Source organism: Anneissia japonica, unplaced genomic scaffold (assembly GCF_011630105.1).
Source record: "Anneissia japonica isolate Jap-2015-1 unplaced genomic scaffold, ASM1163010v1 scaffold287777_len348014_cov174, whole genome shotgun sequence".
Taxonomy (NCBI): Eukaryota; Metazoa; Echinodermata; class Crinoidea; order Comatulida; family Comatulidae; genus Anneissia; species Anneissia japonica.
The window spans coordinates 187573-208300 of NW_022745885.1; the positions used below are offsets into that span (position 1 = coordinate 187573).

General features: G+C 34.2%; 1 protein-coding gene and 1 long non-coding RNA gene across 2 annotated transcripts in view; one reads left to right on the forward strand and one right to left on the reverse strand.

The window, feature by feature from the left end:
- Positions 1-9681, forward strand: part of LOC117120071 — a 104477-nt gene extending 94796 nt beyond the window's left edge. The window contains exon 5 of the long non-coding RNA XR_004447287.1: positions 8657-9681. This is a non-coding gene — a long non-coding RNA (uncharacterized LOC117120071). The remainder of the gene's footprint in view (positions 1-8656) is intronic.
- A 288-nt stretch (positions 9682-9969) lies between these two features.
- On the reverse strand, positions 9970-13846 carry LOC117120074 (transcription factor Sox-9-B-like). The gene is made up of 2 exons (XM_033265079.1): positions 13373-13846; positions 9970-12287 (listed from the first exon to the last, which is right to left on the reverse strand). The coding sequence occupies exons 1-2, from the start codon at positions 13720-13722 to the stop codon at positions 11348-11350; spliced, it is 1290 nt and encodes a 429-aa protein (XP_033120970.1). The 5' UTR covers positions 13723-13846; the 3' UTR covers positions 9970-11347.
- Positions 13847-20728: the final 6882 nt, after the last annotated feature.

Genomic DNA, 20728 nt, shown 5'->3' on the forward strand with positions numbered 1-20728 from the left:
TAAAAAAAAGAAAAAGCTATATTAATTTATATTATTATTCTCGGAGTGCAATTTCTGGCCATCCAGAGATCCCATGATCATAATTTTCTACCATGGTGAGGCTGAGGTGGTACAGTATATAACCTCCACCTGTAAAAGGCCATCCGTGAACTCCCTCTATTTTGAATTTCTAAATCTCCCACAATGCTGCCACAAATATAGAAGGTGCACCTTTTTCAGGAAAAGAAATAAATTTAAAAATACCTAATTACTGTGTTGTAAAGTGAAGAACATAATAACGTAACGCTAATTAAAAGTTCAATGTCAACGTGTTTATTATTATTATTAGATTCCCAGGGACCTAGGTAAGTGTTGTATTTGATTTTAATCCAGTTAAGTTAATCCAGTGAAAATAGGACCACATCTATTAAAGGACTACTAGTGGTGGATTCAAGGTTGCTTGGGCACCCTCCCCTTCCCCCCCTCCCAATTTTTTCCAAAATTATTTTAAAAAATGGAGAAAAATCATTTTTTGTTTTCAAATTTAAGTCTGAGAGTGCCATTTCCGGCCATCAACAGGTGCCATATTTCTTACCTCAGCCCCAATCATGGTGGGAACTCTGTATATACTCCATTCACTTAATAATACATAATCCAGATTATACCACAAATGTAATACATTTAACCATGCTTTAACCAGCTTTAACTTAAACAAGTACTGTATCTGTTAAATATTCATGCATACCTGGTTGTTAATGTACATTTATACTGTATGTACATAATTTGTGGGTTTTTTTGTTTGTTTTTTTTATGTGGGTGTGGAGGGTTAATCGTTATTTGAAATTACATGTAGGCCTAAATATGAATTGCAATCCCACGTTTGCAGGAATAATAGTTATTTGCCAGGCACCCATGACCTTCAAATGCCTGTTTTGACAGCTTGTGCCTAGCTGCCAACTAACTTGAAAATAGAGCACTTTAGCTCTATGTAGATAAAAATGGATAGTGAACTTATACCCTGAGGTGTGGGTTGCTAGTTGGAGCTGAACATCAGAGAAAAATAACTCTTTCAGGGAAAAAATTTACCCCCAAAAAACACTAAAACAGGGGTGAACATAAAAATACAGATGATCAGTTTCAGCTGTAAAAACCAAGTGTTTTTTTGCCAAAGATGGTTGGCGGTCCGCACACATAGGGTTTGTAATTCATTTTTGTGGGCCGCAAAAAAAAAAAATCGCTGTCGGGTTGCATGCGGACTGCACTTTGCCCACCCATGTCCTAAAATATGATATTATGCCAATTGTAATATACAAAAAATATATAATTTTCCAAAAATCATTTATATAAACTATCCTAAGAATTAACTGCCACATAAATTTTAAAATCAACCAGAAAATATAAAAAAAAAGTTACTGTATCATCTTTTAAATAACAATTGGAATGTTAAAAACATCCTCCAATGAAGTCACATAGCCTAAAAACATGATTGTGCCAATCATATGGGCCTACTGTTGTTATACTTATGAGAGGAGAAATTAAATTTTATATTAAAATATTTACCAAAAGTCATTTGGGAATACTATACTTTTTTCACTCAGGCTGATTTTGCTCAAAAAATAAGAACATAAGAACAATTGAGGCTGAGGGAAATGTCAAACAAGTTTTTAATTAAACAAGTTTTTCATAATCTCGAACACTCCAGTATAATAGAGGCAGTAGAGAGTATTGGCCCAAATGGCCGCCCATACAAAAAGGATCTATTAATCAAATCAGCTGAGTGCTTCTAGAGCATATTTTAAACATATACTGCCATATATATCTAGTATACTTGGAAATATAATGATACAAGATTTTAGGTTTTAACTAACATACAAAATGAAAAAAAAAAATCCTTATCAATTAATTATTTATAAGAACCAGTAAAATTTTTCCCAATTCCACAATTATCAAAGACATAAAAGTATTGTTTTATATAGGATATTACAAAGTCACACATACTGCAAATGTGTAGATCAGATTTGTGGGTTTTTCTATTTTTTTTTTTTAGAACCTCATTTGATATTTTACCTCAGCCTTAATTTGTTCTTATTCTGTTCTCATATTTAAAGCAATTTCAGCCTCACCACTCTTATAAAATGTGTTCTTATAAAAAAATAAAAAAAAAAAAGTGTCATAACAATATACCCTTTAATTTCTGGCAGAAAAATAAAGGATTTTTGTAGTAAAGGTCTGAAAAAAGATTTCAAATTATTTTTTAAATTAAATATAAGTATGATTCTTTTAAATAACTGAAGTGTATATTTTACATTAATGTTGGCATGGCTGGAAATGCAAGGGAGTCTGCTATCCACATAGATATAAATTACTGTAGAGCATCCCAATGTTAGTGAACAGTTCTATTGGGGTTGAACTCGCTCTTTTTTTATACCTTACAAACCAAGGCCTTAGGAGAATTTCGACAATGGAACTGAAACCAAATCAATTATATGTATATATATATACATTTCCTGCAATTATTTGACATACACTATTTTTAATTGACCTTTTCGCTGCTTGTTTGAGGCACCGCCGTTCATCAATGTCACCATGGCAATCCAAGTACGTGTGTCTCTAGATCGGATTCAAAATAGATTGTGACTTGCAGACAACAGATTTCTATCATATCCTCTTGGTATCCAAGCCTTGAACTATGGGCTTCAACTTTCTACTTTAATCAGAGTTCTCAAGCTTGACCACTTGTTGTTCGCATGCTGGCATCAGTTCAAGGGGTTGAGCCATGTTACGAAAGTAGACATGATTACTAACATAGGTTGATAACGGAAGGTGTGTGGGTGCTATGAGCCAAAAATAGGTTTATCGCTTTATTCACCAGTACACTTTATACTCATTCACTTTTAGTTTAATACAATGGTGCCATTAGCCCTCTGTCGGAAAGAGTATACATGTCAAGTTAGACAAACCCCACCCCAGGGGGTGCCCGGGAATGTCCTCCCCCACCGCACCCCCACCTCCCCCTCCTGAAATGTATTTTTGCCTTGTTACCCGGAAATGCATTCTTTGCCACGTTAGTGTATTTTTACAACTGAAAATCTGTTAAGAATCTACATTTTTTCTGGAGGATGCATGTTTGTGTCGTTCACGTAACTCCCACTGACGTGCTGTGTGCATGGCGGCTGGCAGAGCTGGTTTGTTGGCTGTTGCCAACTTGATTGTAAGATTCTCTGAGAAATTTGTGTCGGACATGATTTATTCTTTCAAAAAACTGTTACACATGCAATGTATTGCCTGGCCCGCGATATAATTGTAGGCAGCTCTATTTGATTGGTTGAGATTTTTATTTAAAACAGAAAGCCAGCCCAACTTAACCCTGGTGTAGTGCACCATTTTTTTATGTGTAATAACAAAACCAATCCTATTTTAAGTACAGTACATGATAAATATTTAGCGACAGAGCTACAAATTATACATAATTTGTCTAATAGGCAATACATTTATGCGTGAGATTTTGGTGCTTAAGCATGAGAGCATGGGACACCTAGAGTGCGTGAGTTTCACCACGCCAAATGCGTGAGCTGCGGTGTGTATGAAAGAGCAAGCTCCTGTTTGGAAGAAAATAATTTTTTATAAAGAGATTTAGTTTTACATTCTGTTTGACCCCTTCAATTTATTATCCCTGACCGAGATAGTCACCCCGGCAGTTGGCCTCCCCAAAGGAGTCTTCATCTTCCCCTGTTAAATGAGAATCACCCGTATGCCTACTGTAACATACTTTAAATTTTGGAAACAATGTGCAATTTAAAAAAAAAAAATGATTGGGACAATAATGTTAGTTAATTGTGCACTTAAGAGACATGCCATTGGCATAGCGCCACTGAACATGCATCCTGCCATGGATATTGGTGCTATGTAAATCCTTTTGGATTGATTGATTGATTGATTGATTGATTGATTGAATGGGTAGATTAAAGTGTAACTATAAAAACCGTTTTCCCAGACAGAATGTAAGAATGATATTTAAGAAAGGGTAGTGGAAACAAATTAGGTCGGACCCATCCACCATAGAGCAATATCGTTGGTGCTAGCTAATCCCTTCCTAATAACATAACTTTCTCATGGTTTTTGAAATTATCCATGTGATTGACTACAATATTCAATATCATTAATCAACGGACGAAGAAAAAAACAAAATCGACTGAGTGATTTTCTTTTAGTGTTTAATTGATATTAAAAACAGTAAACACGCACGGTCCTGTGCCCTTGAAAGGGACGTCTATCACGTTCAATTTATTCTCGTCATTGTAACATTGAATGGAGTTACCATACCTTAATGGTTATACTAACCAATTAGGCCATGCGGACACCCCTCTATGGTTACTGGACAAAACAAAAATTTATTTAGTTACAATTTCTGTTTGCATTGCTGAGTGGAATTTTAGCATTTATTTTAAACGTCAACTGACGAGTGAATGAAAAATCAGGAGGCTCTGAAATCTGTTTGTTCATTGCTGAAAGCAATTCCACGCTCCATCGTGCCTTCATTCAAGGTTAATACAAATAACGTTATACGTCCTTTGTTGGCGCATTGTTGCCCACCTTTTGAGGAAAAACGGCAAAGAATAATGCATGAAAATGGAATGGCAGAACCCTTTTACACCCCATTTATCAACTTTATATTATAAAGAGCGAAACAAGTTATCAATATTTCCCTAAGAATAGTTTCTAAAGCGGTTGTCCCATATAGACAAGTGGGGACCTTGGGAAATTGAGTGCGTAGGTAAAGTGTGTGTTATTTATGTTATTCATAAATAATCAATATATTGTATTTTTCAGTCAAATCTTTATTCAGTGCATATTACCGTAGGTTGCCCAACAACATTATGCTAACATTTAGAATATGATGATAGGAAACATAGTGGCAGATCCAGGAATTTAAAATAGAGCGGGCCCAGGGAGTGACTGTCACAGATGGAGGGATCCATAAGTTTATGATTATACCATCACTAGATGGCTGGATATGGCACTCTCATACTGAAATTGGAATATAAGTTTCTTTTATTCTCAATTTTTTTTTATAATTTTGAAAAATTTAGGGGACCCAGGGGGCCTTCAACCTGCCACTGAAACAATATTGTATGTGCATTTAATGAAATACTCTTACAAACCATTTCTTTTTAGCATTTATATATTTATTGCTAAAGCCATATGTGGAATTTGCAATACATTTAAATAATAATAAAGTTATAAAGCACTTAATACAAAATGATGATGCTTCTAAAGTGAACTCAAGAAATGGAATGACAACATAAAATATCCTAACAGTAACAAGAAATGAAAGATAAATGCAGAGGAACCATTTTCACCGCTCAATTTTCCAGTACTTTGAAGCTCCTATAATTGAGAACTTGCCGTAACAGAACTCATAAAATCTCAAGTAAAAATGCCTTCTATATAGAATGCAATCATGTTAACTAATTAATAAAATATTCTAACATTAGCCAAATATTCTATAGAAGAAAAAACATTCAAACTCTCTGTCTATAAAGCTAATATACAGTACGATAATATGAATTACTTACTTGTTTGTTATTAGTTTTTAATTGTAAGTAAAAACAAGAAAATATTCCTTCACAAAGTTAGTTAAATAAGTTTATCAGTTAAAGATAAATATCTTTAAACCTGTATAAGTTGATTTGTTTTAATGATGGAGAACATTAAAGTTTTGATGTGTGTCTAATTGTAATTTATTAACTTATTTGATCATTTTAATTGAGCTATTTAATGTTTAATTTTTGATGATGGGGCTTTCTTAATTTATTTACCAACTGTGTAATTAAATTATTCATAATAATAATAATTAAAAAAAATTTCTTTTGAACAAAATTGTTTGTAATACTCACCCTAAATATTCCCACAACATTCTAAATTTAACGATGCTTTAAGCACATTTCTGTTTTCAAAATTCAAGTAGAGATTTGCTGATACATAAATACAGTTGTACACAAAATTCTTTGCATATTTTTTCCCCTGCTATCCATGTGCTTTCTTAAGGGAAAGGTGGTAACGGTCACACAGTGTCAGGACTTTTAATGTATTCACAAAATAGTGTTACTTAAATGTCAAGGCTGAGAAACCCAGAAGTTTCCAAAGTTCTTAAAGACCTACAGTAGTTTCAATGTTGAGCCTCTTGTTGTATTTAGAAATACTTCAATGAAACCTTGGAATAGGGTTGTGATATGTTGGTAGGTGCCTGCCTTCCACTTAGGGAGGTCATTGTTCAAATCCTACAAACAACAAGATTTCTTTCTCACAGTTAAAACAACTATACTTTTTATGCTTTACAAAGTTTTATCTTGTCATTAGTAAGTGTTATATCTTAAAAAGAAAAATTAGAGTGAAAGAAAACCATTTTGAAAAATTAATAATTTGATAATAAAAATTTGTTTATGATTGTTTATGATTATTATGTAATGTTTACCTATTAAATTATTACCTATAAAGCTACGTTCATATTTGTTCGATTCATTTTGTTTGTTTGTGTTTCATTATAATGGTTAGGGAATTGAGGTATTCATAAAAATGAATACTGATTTTTTGACAGGAATTGAACCCAGGAACTTGTAATTGAAAGGCAGGTATTTTAACCGCAAAGTTTCTCAACTGTAATAATTTAATATTGTAAAAGCTGAGTAAACAAAACCAACTTTGGATTTAGATTAACTCCTTCACAATTACCAGCTTAGTAACATTACACTTTGTAATTTGCAGAAAAGATATTTAACTTTCCGGAAATTGACAGGGATTTTTTTTTTTTTTTTTTTTTTTTTTTGTAAATTCAAATTTTAATTTTTTCTTTTTTTGTAAATTCAAATTTTAAATTTATTTAAATATACAAATTATGCAATTTAAATGTAGGATTAATGTTAACATTTTTTCAACTCATGACTCATAGTACATCTTTAACAAATACACCAGTGATATACACCTTATAATGATAATTACAATCAGCAGTTTCCAGTCTTTTATTAAAATAGGAACCAAGGTTTTCCCATGAAAACTGCACCCATATGTTGGATGTATTTAACTGGATTCTTACATGGAATTGTATGAGATTGCCACACTTTGCCCTAATGGTGTCTTGGCTCTTTCTAGTCTACAAGTTTGGAGTTTGCAGAAGCCTGTAGGCTGTGAACAGAATGCCACATTTAGTGGATCAGCTCATGATCAGCCTAAGCAAACTTTTAAGTAACATCTGAAGTTCACCAGATGTTGACCTCTGACCTATGGTGGAAACCTAGATACACCTTTACCTATCCTAACTATAGTAAATATAAGAGTAGTTTATTTCATATTAAAATCTTGTGCAGCCAATAGTTCAAAATTGCAAGTCATAGATTTGAGATTTAAAGGAATGGCTAGTGTTCTTGCGGATTCTGTTCTTGCAGGTATACCTACTCTCTATTCCTCCTTTCGTATCTCTCTCAATATCACTTTTTTTTTTTAAATAGCAATAATCAGAGCGTGACTAGTAAAAGAAAAAAAATAGGATGATCCAAAAACATAAACTACAAATCAATGAGTGCCGACCTCCCTTTCTGTATGAGTAGGCAGTAGTCTTTTTTATGATAGCTTAAAATCCTTTCGGAAGTGAGATTTAGCATTTTTTTTAGACTTTTCTTTGGTGATTTGCCATGCATGATTTCAATTGCTACCATCCATTCATGCGCGTGTTTAGATTCATTATGTTATTTCCTCTTTTCACAGTTGTATATCATGATATTTCTATGTTGACCAAATAAACAATATTATTCCAGATATACTATTAACAATAAATGTTTGAATTGCTTTTACTTTGTATAAATGGTCTGGTTAAAAGATTTAAATTGAAAATTTTAACTAGAACATGCTTCATTCAAAATATTTTTTTTTTATTTAACTTAAAACTACAAAATTGTGCCTCAGGAAACCACAGATCAGTGAACCAACACAAAAGTGGGAACATTTTCTCATAAGAAGTTGAAAGCATAACGAATGAACTATGTAATGTTTACATTGAGTGCGTGAACTGTTTTTAAGATTTCATCACAGATACAATTATTATTATTATTATTATTATTATTATTATTATTGATATTGTTATTAGTGATATTATCATTGTTATTATGTATGAGGGCTCTTTAATAATTGATTAGTCAGCCATTTTCAATTTGAAATAAAATGATAGATAAATGGCAGGTTGGTTAAGGTGCTTGCTTTCCTTTCTGATGACTATCAGTTCGATCTCTGCATATGAAAATATGTTTTCCTAAGCCTCACGTTATTCTTGAGTATCATTCAGAACAGGCCCAGGAGTCCACGTTTATTCCACAAATGTACATGTCCCACGAACACGCATGTTTACGTACACTTACAACATCGTCCGGCAAGCCCTTCGCAACAACGTCCACGTTCTGTGGCTTTAGCGGAATCGGTCCTTCATTATTTTTGATTTCCTTTCACACCAGCCAGTATAAGTACACAATCAGGATGTAGACGAAAAAATGCTTTACAAACTAAGGATGCAATCTCGCAGAACCTCAAAAACTTTGCACAGAGTTTTAATCAGATAAAGATTTGCATTATGAACTGTGGTTTTTGGCCGTGAGAAAATATCCTGTTTTCTTTTTTTCTTTTTTGATAGGTCCCTGGGAGTGAAAAGCAAGCATCTCTTCCATCAAGCAGTGCTCCATAACATGAGGAAATTGTTTTGTTTCACTATATATTAATTATAAGATTACTTAATAATTTAACTTTTTATTAATTATTATTCTATGTGTACAGTATTTTAATTTTTATAGTTAAATATTGGTAATGATTTTTATATAGTATAATTGTACAGTAATAACATTCTACTGCATATAATAAGTGCCTTTCTGTGTGAAGTTTGTATTTGGTGTTGAGATAAGATCTTTTTTAATTTTTCACATTTTATATAATTTCATATATTTTTCTGCAAATTGACTGTTGTTTTATGAACTTGCCTTTCAGAATCAAACTTATAAGTACAGTATAAATAATTTGACAATTTAAACATTTAACGAGTTACTTTTTGCTTGAATCATTTATATAAAAAAATTTATATCATTAATTTATATTTATTTATAGCTCCAGTGTACTGTCACAATTTTAATTAATTGTTTATGCCCTCCTGGGTTGATAAGCTTATGTTGACAAATGTTTGTTATTGTATTTACGTACTAACTTTTTAGTGTTTTTTTTTTTTTCTTTTTTGACTGTTTTGACATGAATCATTGTTTTCATTGTATTTTTAGATGCTTCAAGCTAACTGGCTGACTGTCGTTTTAGTTTGTTTTTGTAATTATTATTGTATTTTTTATGGTAGAACTGTTTGTATTTGTGTTTTTTACTTAAATCCTTGGTAAAAATCCTTTTTAAATTACTGAATGATTCTTCGATGTTTTTTTATGTCTGGTTTTCATATGCATATTTTAACTTTTAAGTTGCAATAAAGATGATATTGATTAATGTTGCTTTTTATCAAGTAAATCAAATTAAATGAATGTATTACTGTACTGTATCTTGACATTTTGGTATATTACAAAATATACAATACATTATACTGTACTGTACATCACTGATGATTTCCTTCAGTTTCTGTTGTCTAACATACCTGTGTTTTTGAACAATAAAATAATGAACTACAAACTTGTTTCTTGTTGGAATATAAATTTAGTTGTGTAATGTGTATATGATAATTATATTGTTAAATGGCATTGCATTTAACGTACTGTAAATTAATTAACATTGTGAATGTGATGCATCTTGTAGCGACAGTCATCTTAACTGCGACATTGAGTAGAATCAGCACACTTCTGGTAGCCAACACAAATTGCTCAACACTCCAAATGCTTATTTCACTTCAGTCATCAACATCATCATCACAAGTAATATGCAATCTTGAGACATTGTCAAAAGAATCATTAAACACAATAATTATTCTTATTTTTATAAATTATATTTGTGTAACTGTAGCTGTATGATACACTTTCCGTAAATGCCACACATATGACATCAAACTTGCATAATATCTGACACAATATAACATATTCAAACTTTTCTAAAAAATCTTATAAAACACAACAAAACAGGTTTTATTTACAGTAGTCATAAACTAGACAAAATGTTATATAAACTTACTTAAAATCCTCTGTATAAAATGTTTATTGGTCACAAGTTTGGGGTTATTCGTTAAGATGTGAGAATGTACATCAAATTATATAAATGCGAATGTTAAAATGTGGAATGCCTATCTATAACCCCTACAAAAATATGAGTTAATCATGATATTTTTTTCTATATTTATTTATGAAAAACTATTTAAAAGTATAAAACAAGTATTTCTAACCGTTTACACCTTTTATATAAACATTTAAAAGTTTGCATAAATTATGGATCTTATAAAATAATTTAAAATTTTACAAAAATAGCAATCACCTTATTATGGAAGACAATTTTGCATAAGATATTAATTATTTAGAGATAACAATTGGAATCGAATATTGTTTAAAAGGTTAGGTTATGGAAGAACTTAAAGAGATTTTGGTGTGTGCTTTTGGATAAGCCCACCTGGTTAATATCTCAGCAAGCTACCAGAAATTGCTGTACAACTGCCCAGGTGTTCCAAGTTCCCTTTCCAGCATCAACAATCTGTCAAGTTCCATTTACACCAAATTTAACCTATCTAACCCAACTGCTGTTAAACTTCCTCAATACAATATTTTGTGTTGTAGTAGGATCTCTTGGTAATATAAGTAATTTACACTTTAAAAGTAGCCACAAATTACGCATAAAACCAAGACAACCCCCAACTACTGTAGCTTAAATGTTACCCAGTACCAACATCACAAAAAATGTTGACCTCAATGCAGTCACAAGTAGAAACCTCATATTAGCAATGCTTGTAAAAATATGTTATACTACATAGGCATTTGAATGTATCTACATACTTTAACAGCCCTTTGATATCAATAAGCTATATATTTGGTCAATTCAAAATGTGCATAGTATTTTAGAAACCCGACTTGAGGCTACTAATTAACTGTAAATCAAGGTGATATCAATTATGATTGCTTAAAATCAAAAAGTATTAGGAATCATCCGTTGATCTCATACAAAATTGTTGCAATAATACTGTATCCTATTATAGTATTTAATTAATTTTTTTTCCCCTCCCTTGCTCTTTGCAAATTTATGTATAAATATTTACATATGAAAAACATTTTTACTTATATTAAAAACTTTTATACAGATGTTTATAATATATACATAATTACAAGATAAGCGGCAAAAGTTCTTTAACATGGCTGGGCGGTTATGACCGCGCCATCGCTGCATAGTTTTCCCAAGATCTGTCCTGAAGGATTGGCATTACGGAGTTTGCATCAGCGACTTCCATGTACCGCTGCGACCTTTGGAACTGGAACATACTGGGTAAAGGTGTCGTCTGTGAGGTATGTGTTGGGTAGAAGTTACCATGTTGGGGACTGCTTTGTTCATAGCTGTAGTTTGATGATGGATAGTCTTGAAACTGGTTCTGATTGGTCGTTTGAAGTGTAAAGTCGTATGCTTGCTGTTGATGCTCTGGCGAGTTCAAGTTCTCGTACGTTGCTTGGTTGGTATTGACCATCTCGTGGTGCGGGCTTTTCATTTGTTGGTTGGGACTGCTTAGATTAAGCGGCGAGCTAGAGTCTTGGTTCCTGCTCATCCAGGGTTGTGTCTGTCTCGTTGAAACATTAGTACTGGTGAGAACTGTGTAGGCGGTGGAACTGTAAGGGGGCGGTGTTTCCTTGGATACAGCAGGCAGATTTGAATTGACGTTTGTACTTGGCATGGCATTTGCTTGACCAGGAAGATACATGGAAAGCTCGCTACGCTCAACAAAGTCATTTAAATCTGGAACATAGTCTATGACGTTTGATACGTACTTGGCACGCTTCATCGGAGGCATATCTGGGTCATTTTTCGGTGTGGTTGGTGGAGTTGGAGGTCCGTGTTGTCCTGGTGCAGAATTCTGAGGCATCTTAGTACCTCTGTATGGCATTTCCATACCATCTGTTGTGTCCGGTACTAAACCATTAAATACAGCAGGATTCAGATGACCTGGATGGGATGAGTCCGATGGGCAACCATTTTTGACTGGTTTGTTTCGGCGTCTGGGTTGGTACTTGTAGTCGGGGTACTTCTTTTTGTGTTCCAAACGTAGACGATCTGCCTCACCAACAAATGGTTTCTTTTCCTTATCAGAAAGCATTCTGTAAGATAGAATATTAATTGTTCATAAGTTAAATGTAACAATGTAATAGAAAGATTTGTGTGCTGCTTTTAATCAAAACTTTAAAAAATTAAAACACTGACTCAATTTGAAATTGATCAAGCTTAACAAGACATGTACTGTATATAAAACAATAAGTTAATACAGGTTTAGTTCTGTCTCTTATACACATCTAGATGTGTATAAGAGACAGGTATACTGTATATATATATATGTGATAGTAATTGCAGTTCTAATTTGTGAGCAGAAATGCTTTTAATGTTTTATTAAATTTTAGCAGTTCAAATATTGAATGTTTATTATTAGCTCTTTTATTTAATAGACCCAAGTTGATCTATATCAGCTGACTTTAATTTGTTTTACCGACATCATAAGCATCAGTATCATAACGTTAGCAATCCCTGGTTATTGGCCTCAAATGGTCGATTTTTCTTTTGTGTTTGTTTATCCTGCTCCAGGCAAAGGATTACCTTCTTTAAAAAAGTCAACCTCTAGAGATGTTAGTTCAAAACTTTGCAACACAAAAGGAATAGTTTATGTCACTTTATTACAAAGATATATTTTATAAAACTATGATGGCAACCTAGTTTTTAAATGGGTTTCCCCATCCCCACCTAAAAAATATTAATTTTTGAAAATATTTTAATGCTATTAAATAATTTTTTATTAAATTTAATTTTACTATTTCATTCGCACGTGGGATGGGCACAACTGTTCATATGAGCTTTCTAATTTAATTTCCTTTAGAAATCTTATTGCACAGTTTCCTATTTATTGATCAGGATTTAGATTATTATGAAGATAGATGGTGATCAGTGAAAATCAAAAATACAAGACACAAGAATTTATAAATACTTTAAACTAAATAAATTAAAGTTATTTTCTTGCCATTCAACCTGCATACTGTAGTATTTGTAAGGTATTCAATCACATCGCATATTAAGTACGTTGTTTCTATCACTCGGTGCAGAAGTTTACCTAAGTATTTAGGCCAAGGTGGTTTTGGCTCAACAGGTACGTACACTAATAAAACAGGAAATATTGATAATGAAAATGTCTACATACCTCCACAGACGTCCAAGAGTTTTGCTGAGTTCGGCGTTATGCAGGTTTGGGTACTGGTCTGCAAGTCGTTTTCTGGCTGCTTGTGCCCACACCATGAATGCGTTCATGGGACGTTTAATATGGGGCTTAGATTTTCCATCTTTGCCGCCGTTTTTTGTTGGCATTGTCACCAAACTCCAGTCGTAGCCCTCCAGCACTTGGGACACGGCATCACGAATGCTGTCTTTCTGCTCACCATCGGAAGAATCATCACTAACACTGCCAGGGGTACTTGGTCCATCGCTTCCGACCGACATGGAACGTTCAGTTCTCGATAGATCCAGCTCCTGTTCCTCGTTCAAACTCATCATGATGAAATGTATAAAGTATAGTCCACGAAATATAGCACAAGTTAGTTTTGTAAACAAGCACCTTACTTGATATTAGTTACTTCTAAATGCATTAAGCTACTGAGCGATAACTGAATGGAAAAAGTTAAATTCTACCTTTATATAAGCTCACGCATTTGGCTCCGCCCATTGTTTTGATTGGTTGGTTGAGTCACTTCTTCTTAGCCAGTGACTCAGCCAAGCAGATACTGTAGACCGTACTGTAGTAGTTAAAACTCTTCAAACACCTTGCAAGTAATTGCTATCGTAGTCAGAATGTGAATTGATTTTGTTTAACTTAAAATTAATTAATCAGTAATATTAAAACATAGTAATATTTAAAATATATGAGTAATAATTGTTTTCTTGCTAAAAATAATGGAAAATACACGTCCAATACAACCTGTGCTGACTCAACGTATGTTTGGTCAGATCCCGCGTGACTCATCACCGTCTACCGTGTGACGTCAAAGAAGTCTAAAATGATGATGGGGTCTTTGTTGCAACCCCGATAATCAAGAATGATAATTTCTATACAGCCTCCCACATTTAAATTGAGGGAAACATTACACAGCAGATTAAGAACCAAAACACTGATCTGCATTCTATGTTTTTGTTGATATTATTTGTTGTTTACTGTCCGTCTGACTACGTTTTATGATTAAGAGCAATACAGGTTTAGTTAGTACGCAGTCATTGTTTTTGGTACTGCATTTCTTTTCATGACAATTGACATACATATATGTTGACGGGCTTCATCATTGTATGAGGGTGGTGAGGTGATATAAGAATATAAGGTATACTTACTATCCAATTGTATTTATTCATATCAAACCATTAAAAACTTAAGACATTGCAGCCAAAAGTTGGAATTGTAAATTTTGTTTTTACAACAAAAATTACTTATTTATAATAGAATTTTACAAAATTACAGAACAAAAAATAAGGAACAATTACATGGTACTTAGTATTTGCCATTCCATGTCATGAATATCTGGCTGTCATTGACTTATAAACAGTTGACTGAAAGCCACTGCTGATAGGCCCTATACTTATTCATAGACTATAATTAGAATAATACTTCACATTTTAAAAATTACATGGTATATTTTATCATAAGTCAGCTTTCAATTACATAAATAACATCTAAGTTAGTCTCAGAGTGCTACCTTTTAATTGTCTTTGTATATTTAGACTAACACGGCTTCATTACCACTTTAATCAGAATTAGAACGCGACATTTGTTTACGCCAATATAAACGCATAAATGACACAACTCTCGTATAAGACCTTTTTTTAATTGATTATAGCTTTATAATTGGAGAATTTTAGTAGTAAAATCTATGAATTGGCGAAAACTGATTGCTCCGATCTGTTGTCATTGATTTGTAACCGATCTTTTTTTTTTCTTTTTCAGCGATCAATCCAATGTTTTAATTTATCTTTGAATTTTCTAAAGTTCAACTACAGATAGTTACGTAAGCCTATATCTTCAAATTAAGAGTTGTTTCAAGATAGGCTTATCTCCTGTTCTGAGCTCATAACTGCCTCTATTTGTCTGTATTGCGTGGGTACAAGGGTTCCACGAGGAGAGAGTTGGCGGTAATAAATGCTTGTACTCAAGTGCTGGTAAAGTGTTTTTATGTTTTGAAAAGAAAATAAACAATGATATAACGAATGAATGAATTAATAGGTAAACAATAAATAGATAAAATACAAACTAATCAATGTTAAATGGAAAGTAATCGGGAAAAAAGAGACATAAAAAATGAATTAGCGAGGGATTAAATATAATATTACGATGCGGATACACATACAAAAAACACTAATAGACCTTCAATAACATAAATCAATGAGATCGATTATTTTAGGCCTATTCATCAAGTGTATGGAACATTGACATCGTCTTGTCAAAAACATTGGCCTCGCTGTCTGCATTATCTTACAGGGGACAACAGCTTAAAACCAGAAACTTGCTCATTTCAAAAATGAATAAAAATTACAGTATCAACTACCGCTGGCGATTCGAATGTTAAAGGTAGTGGGAGCTGTAGCCTACACCTATAAGTGGCGCTGGGTCGAACGGCACGCTCGTCTATTGTTCTGGATACGGACTCTAAACCGTAGGCCCAGTGTATAATATTGGCTCGTGTGCACTTCAACTCCTGTCGTTAGTGGACAGACGAACGTGCGCCTCTTGGCAGCTGGACCTGACGTGACCCTTAAGGGAGAAGAAAGTTGTAGAATGAGTTGGTCCAGGCCTTCTTGCAAATCAGACTAGTTAAATCTACAAGCTGCAGGATTCACTCCATTTACATTTACAGAAAAAAAAAACATTATTTATTTATTTATTTTTTCTTTTAATTTTCGAAAGTCATTGGTATCTGCTATAGCTTTTCAGTGGATTGAATGCTCTCTAGGCTTATTTTAAAAGTAAACAATTCAGCGATTTCTGTGTCGGAGCACACATACAATGAGTAGTCCTAAGACTCTTCTTAAATTCGCTATTTAGTGACAACTAACTCCACTTATTTAGGTCAGCATTACAACAGGCCTATGCCTAGTTTCAAGTTTGCTTAAACACGATGCTTATTGTTAGTTCATCGGTTTCTAATTTAATAGGCATATTCCAAATCAAACCATGGAGGAGATATATTAATTTATTTCCTCCATGATCTAACAAATTTACGTCTGAAACGAAACCAATATCAACAAACTTTCGTTGGCGAACCAGTAGGCCTACCGGCATTTCTATGTTCTACCTGGATTTTTATTTTCAGCCTTCTACGTCTACATTCGTTTAGTCTACCACAGGTGAGTTATTTTATTTCTAAAAGTGTTGCTTATTGATAGTACGTTATACACCTCCGTTGATGGATGGGTACAAGTTTGAAATGTATTTGATGACGGATGAAGACCGGCCGTGTGATTGTTCCTTCTCGGAAATAGAGGTTTAGCACTCATTTAACATCGTAAATGTAGGCGAGAAGATGTGTTTGCAGAGTCAGATATTGGCCTGTTTAACATTGCGACAACAGTCGATGTCTGATGCAGAATGTTCTTAGGTAGGCCAGGTCCTGTACCCCTCCTCTGCCCTCTCTAACCCATAGACTGAGGATGAGACGTTGTTGAAACTTTATAGGCAATAAGTTGGTTTAGGTGGTTAGGCTTTCCGTTTTCCTATTCAACATAGTTCCATTGTTTTCGTAAATCACATGACCAAGACTAGGCCAAGGTACGTGAAAACTTTATAAAATCCGGCTTTATACCATATATTAATACAATTAACATAGGCCTATAGAGGCCAGCCTGAACATAGAGATAAAAATATCGTTTATCTCTGTGCCTAATTACAATTATCCTTATTAGGCTACTTAGCAACACGTGTATGATAAAATAATCGCTAATATCTCATTATAATAGCACAGTGCCAATACTCGAAAGCTTTATATTGCAGAAGTTGAGAGTGTCAAAAACCACAAAGTACCACATACAGTACCGTACTCCACCCATAGGCCTAGAGGTATAAAAATATCAATTGCTTCACATACCGTATGAGACTCATCTCCATGAGTGAGTACAGGTATACTGATAATTATTTCATTATCTTGTAACATTGTTGTATTTTGATTTTCGAACAGTTTATGTACCCATACTTTGCCCAATTCTCCACTGAAGGACCAGTGGTTGCGCTAGAGGGGGTACTGTGGAGAGCATATTCCCCCTCCCCCCGTCGGAGAAGACGATAAGTTTTGTCGCGGAACAAACAAATAAAAAAAAATATGCTCATTTAGATAGCATCATGATGGTTTGAATACATCGTGATAGGTGAAGCAACCTCGACCATGAAAGCGTGGTTGACAGATGCATGCAAAATTTCCAAGATATAGAATTTCACTTAATTAGATGGTTACATTGCATACGGTACTCTTTGTTTCTTGTTTCAGTCAAAATGTTTTGGTTTTAGAAGCTGATTTCAACATTAGAAAGCATAGCCTACATGAAGTCATATTATAGTAACTCGATGCCTATCAAATAAGTAATAAAAAATTCCGTCGGGCAGGTCCTGGCGCCACCACTGTGAAGGACCCCCCTCCCCATCACTGGAAATAAGTCTTAAGAAGCAACCCGGCCCAAGGACTCAAAGCAAGTTTCGGCTCGAACGCTGATCTTTCAATAGGAAGCCCAAAATTGATATCTTCATTGCCAATGCTTGTAACACGGAGGCCTACCTACGCCATACCGACAGTAGGCCTACTTAAATGTAGTATAGTCTACTCATTGTCTGCAATGTTAGACCATGGCTCTGTGTTAGACCCATAAGTAGCGCCCTCTACGCCAACATCTTAAACTTGGCGGTCGCTCCGCATTATACGGTCGGACAAGTTCTTGACGGGCCAAGCCCTGCGTCCACTGGTTATACCCGTTAAAACCGCGAACGGCACTCCTGCACCGGAAAAGCAATTAAGTCGATGTGCCCTAATGTTATCCATTAATGTCCAACGGCGGATTTCTTTTCTGTGGTTTACCGAAAAAATGAAATTGTAACAAACCATTAGAAGTCACTCTTTTCGCTTCCTCTGCATATTCCAGACTTGTTATAACTTTGCGAGGGACCTGACTTATAGGCCTATAGGGAAATGAAATTTAGTCAATAAATAAGGCTTATGTTTCTGTGTTAGCTCTCTAAATACAAAAATGCTGAATTTCATTCTAAAAGAGTGCCCACATACAAGGATCACATAATGTAAATTAGAACGAGAAAAAAAAAATCATTTAACAGACGTTTTACGATTTACGAAGCATTAGTATGTTGGATAGTATTTTAAATCATAGGCTATGTACGTATGTTTATGTAATATTTGACAGCTGCTTTTCTCAATTTAATTTCCGTTTTAAAAGACAAAAATGAATTTGAATTGAATTAAGATATCACCTTCACCAATTCAAGAATATGTGCATACAGAATACAGGAACGATATGAAGTATAGTGTACCGTATAGTGTAAGCTTACTTTTAATATTCGAGGGAACTAATTTTTATTTTTTTTTTTAAGTTATCGGCAGTTACAGTACTTAAGTTTGCTTGATGTCTTAGCAGGCATATCAAGCAATAGGCATACGCTGTCGTCGTTAACGCAGTAACGCTATAACCAATGCCGTAGCCAGCTATTGGGACAGTTAGGACAGTCCCACACAATTTTTCTGCTGGGTCCACAGAGAATTATGTAATTTCATGCATAAAATAGGTCCTTTTTTTTAAATGGGTCCAGATTTCTAATATTTAGCTTAAAATGGGTAAAATTTTAAAAAAATGGGTCCAGATTTTTCATATTATTTTGCGTAAAATGGGTCCACATACATAGTTTGAATTTACGCGTAAAGTGGGTCCACCCCGATATTGTCCAGCACTGTTTGAAAATCCTGGCTACGGCATTGGCTATAACCACACCATGTTAAATAAAATTAAATCAAAAACTCTGTCCCGGATAAGTAACATTTTAACTGGCGCGAAGGTCTTCTTGCCTATTGCATGCTTAACCCATGCCCTGCAACCTAACCACACCAGTTAAAATCTCTGTCCTGGATTAGTACGGTAACATTTCGATTGGCACATAGGCCTACTTGACTTTCGCTTAACCCATGCTCCGAAGCCTAACCACAACAGTTCAGAAAAGATCACAATTTGTGTCCTGGATTAGGTCAGCACTCGACTGGCGGGTAGGCCTGACATTTGATCCTGGTCGTTTACCACGCCTTACAATTTAATCACACCAGCCTGGCCTAATCAATCAAATAACTCTATAATATTTTCAATTGAATTCTGGTAATAAAACACCTATCTGTTTTACCAATTTAATCATGGTTACATCCAGGACATTTCAAATGGTTCACTACATAACTTCTATACTCATCGGGAGTAGTATCTTTTGTCCAAGTGAAATAAGAAATTTTCTTAGTAAAGTAATAAATTTAACATTCTTTGTAAGGTTTCTTTAAACTTTAGTAATCATTCTGCGGAGAAGTATTTCTCCGTGTCGACCAATGTACAATACATGTATCCATATCTTATGCATGGTATCATCATTATCAACATTTGGCCTAGGTGAGTCATTAAGATACCTAAATAATAGTTTGCTCCTTAATTTTCTATAAAAACCACTCCAAGACATGAACTTCTGAATTTTAATAATTTCAATGTAAAACAAGTGCCTGGGTTACACATTTTCTTTTCTTTTCTTCTCACTTGTTATTTAAAGAAGCGCTTGCTAGCCAGTGCACCTTTTGGTTTATAGATGTAATCATATTTAATTTATTTTAACGAGTATTGTACGTGTTTTTGTTTGCAATGCATCATCCTAACGCATTTCTAACAATTCTTCCTTCCGAAATGTTGGAATTTACAAAAGTTTACAATCACACAACACACCGACAAGTAGTCGTATAATTTCCACATGATGTTCTGACTGTTTGTACAACATGAAAATAATGGAGGCTCCTAAAATGCTGCGAAACGGAAAAGATTCGAATTTTATGGCCTAATAAATTGTATGTATAAACAGCTACAATTTCTACATTTTCCGGCATCACATATAAAAGAACGAAAACCGATTATTGTAGGCCTAAGCACGTAATAAACGTAAGTGTATGTATGTAATGTGATAGTATGACTTTTACTGTGATAACTTTCGGTCATTGGCGCTCAGTTAGCATTTTGCCACCAAGAAATATCATTCCAATAAAATGTTACAATTTTGTCACGTTCCGGCGGTTTGTGTGTTTATGTGCAACCGGAGGCTTTCTCGCGTCGCAGGTAAACTGTTGTGAAATATAGGTACACTCATTGGTCCTTTGGGGGTACGGTTCTTTCAGGAGATGTTTGATTTACTCGTCGAGCTGCTCTGTATATCGATTTATCTGACACTAACTACCCACAAGGGAAGTGGAACAATCCTACGCGTCTTCCCATCGTCCCCGTACTCTGGACC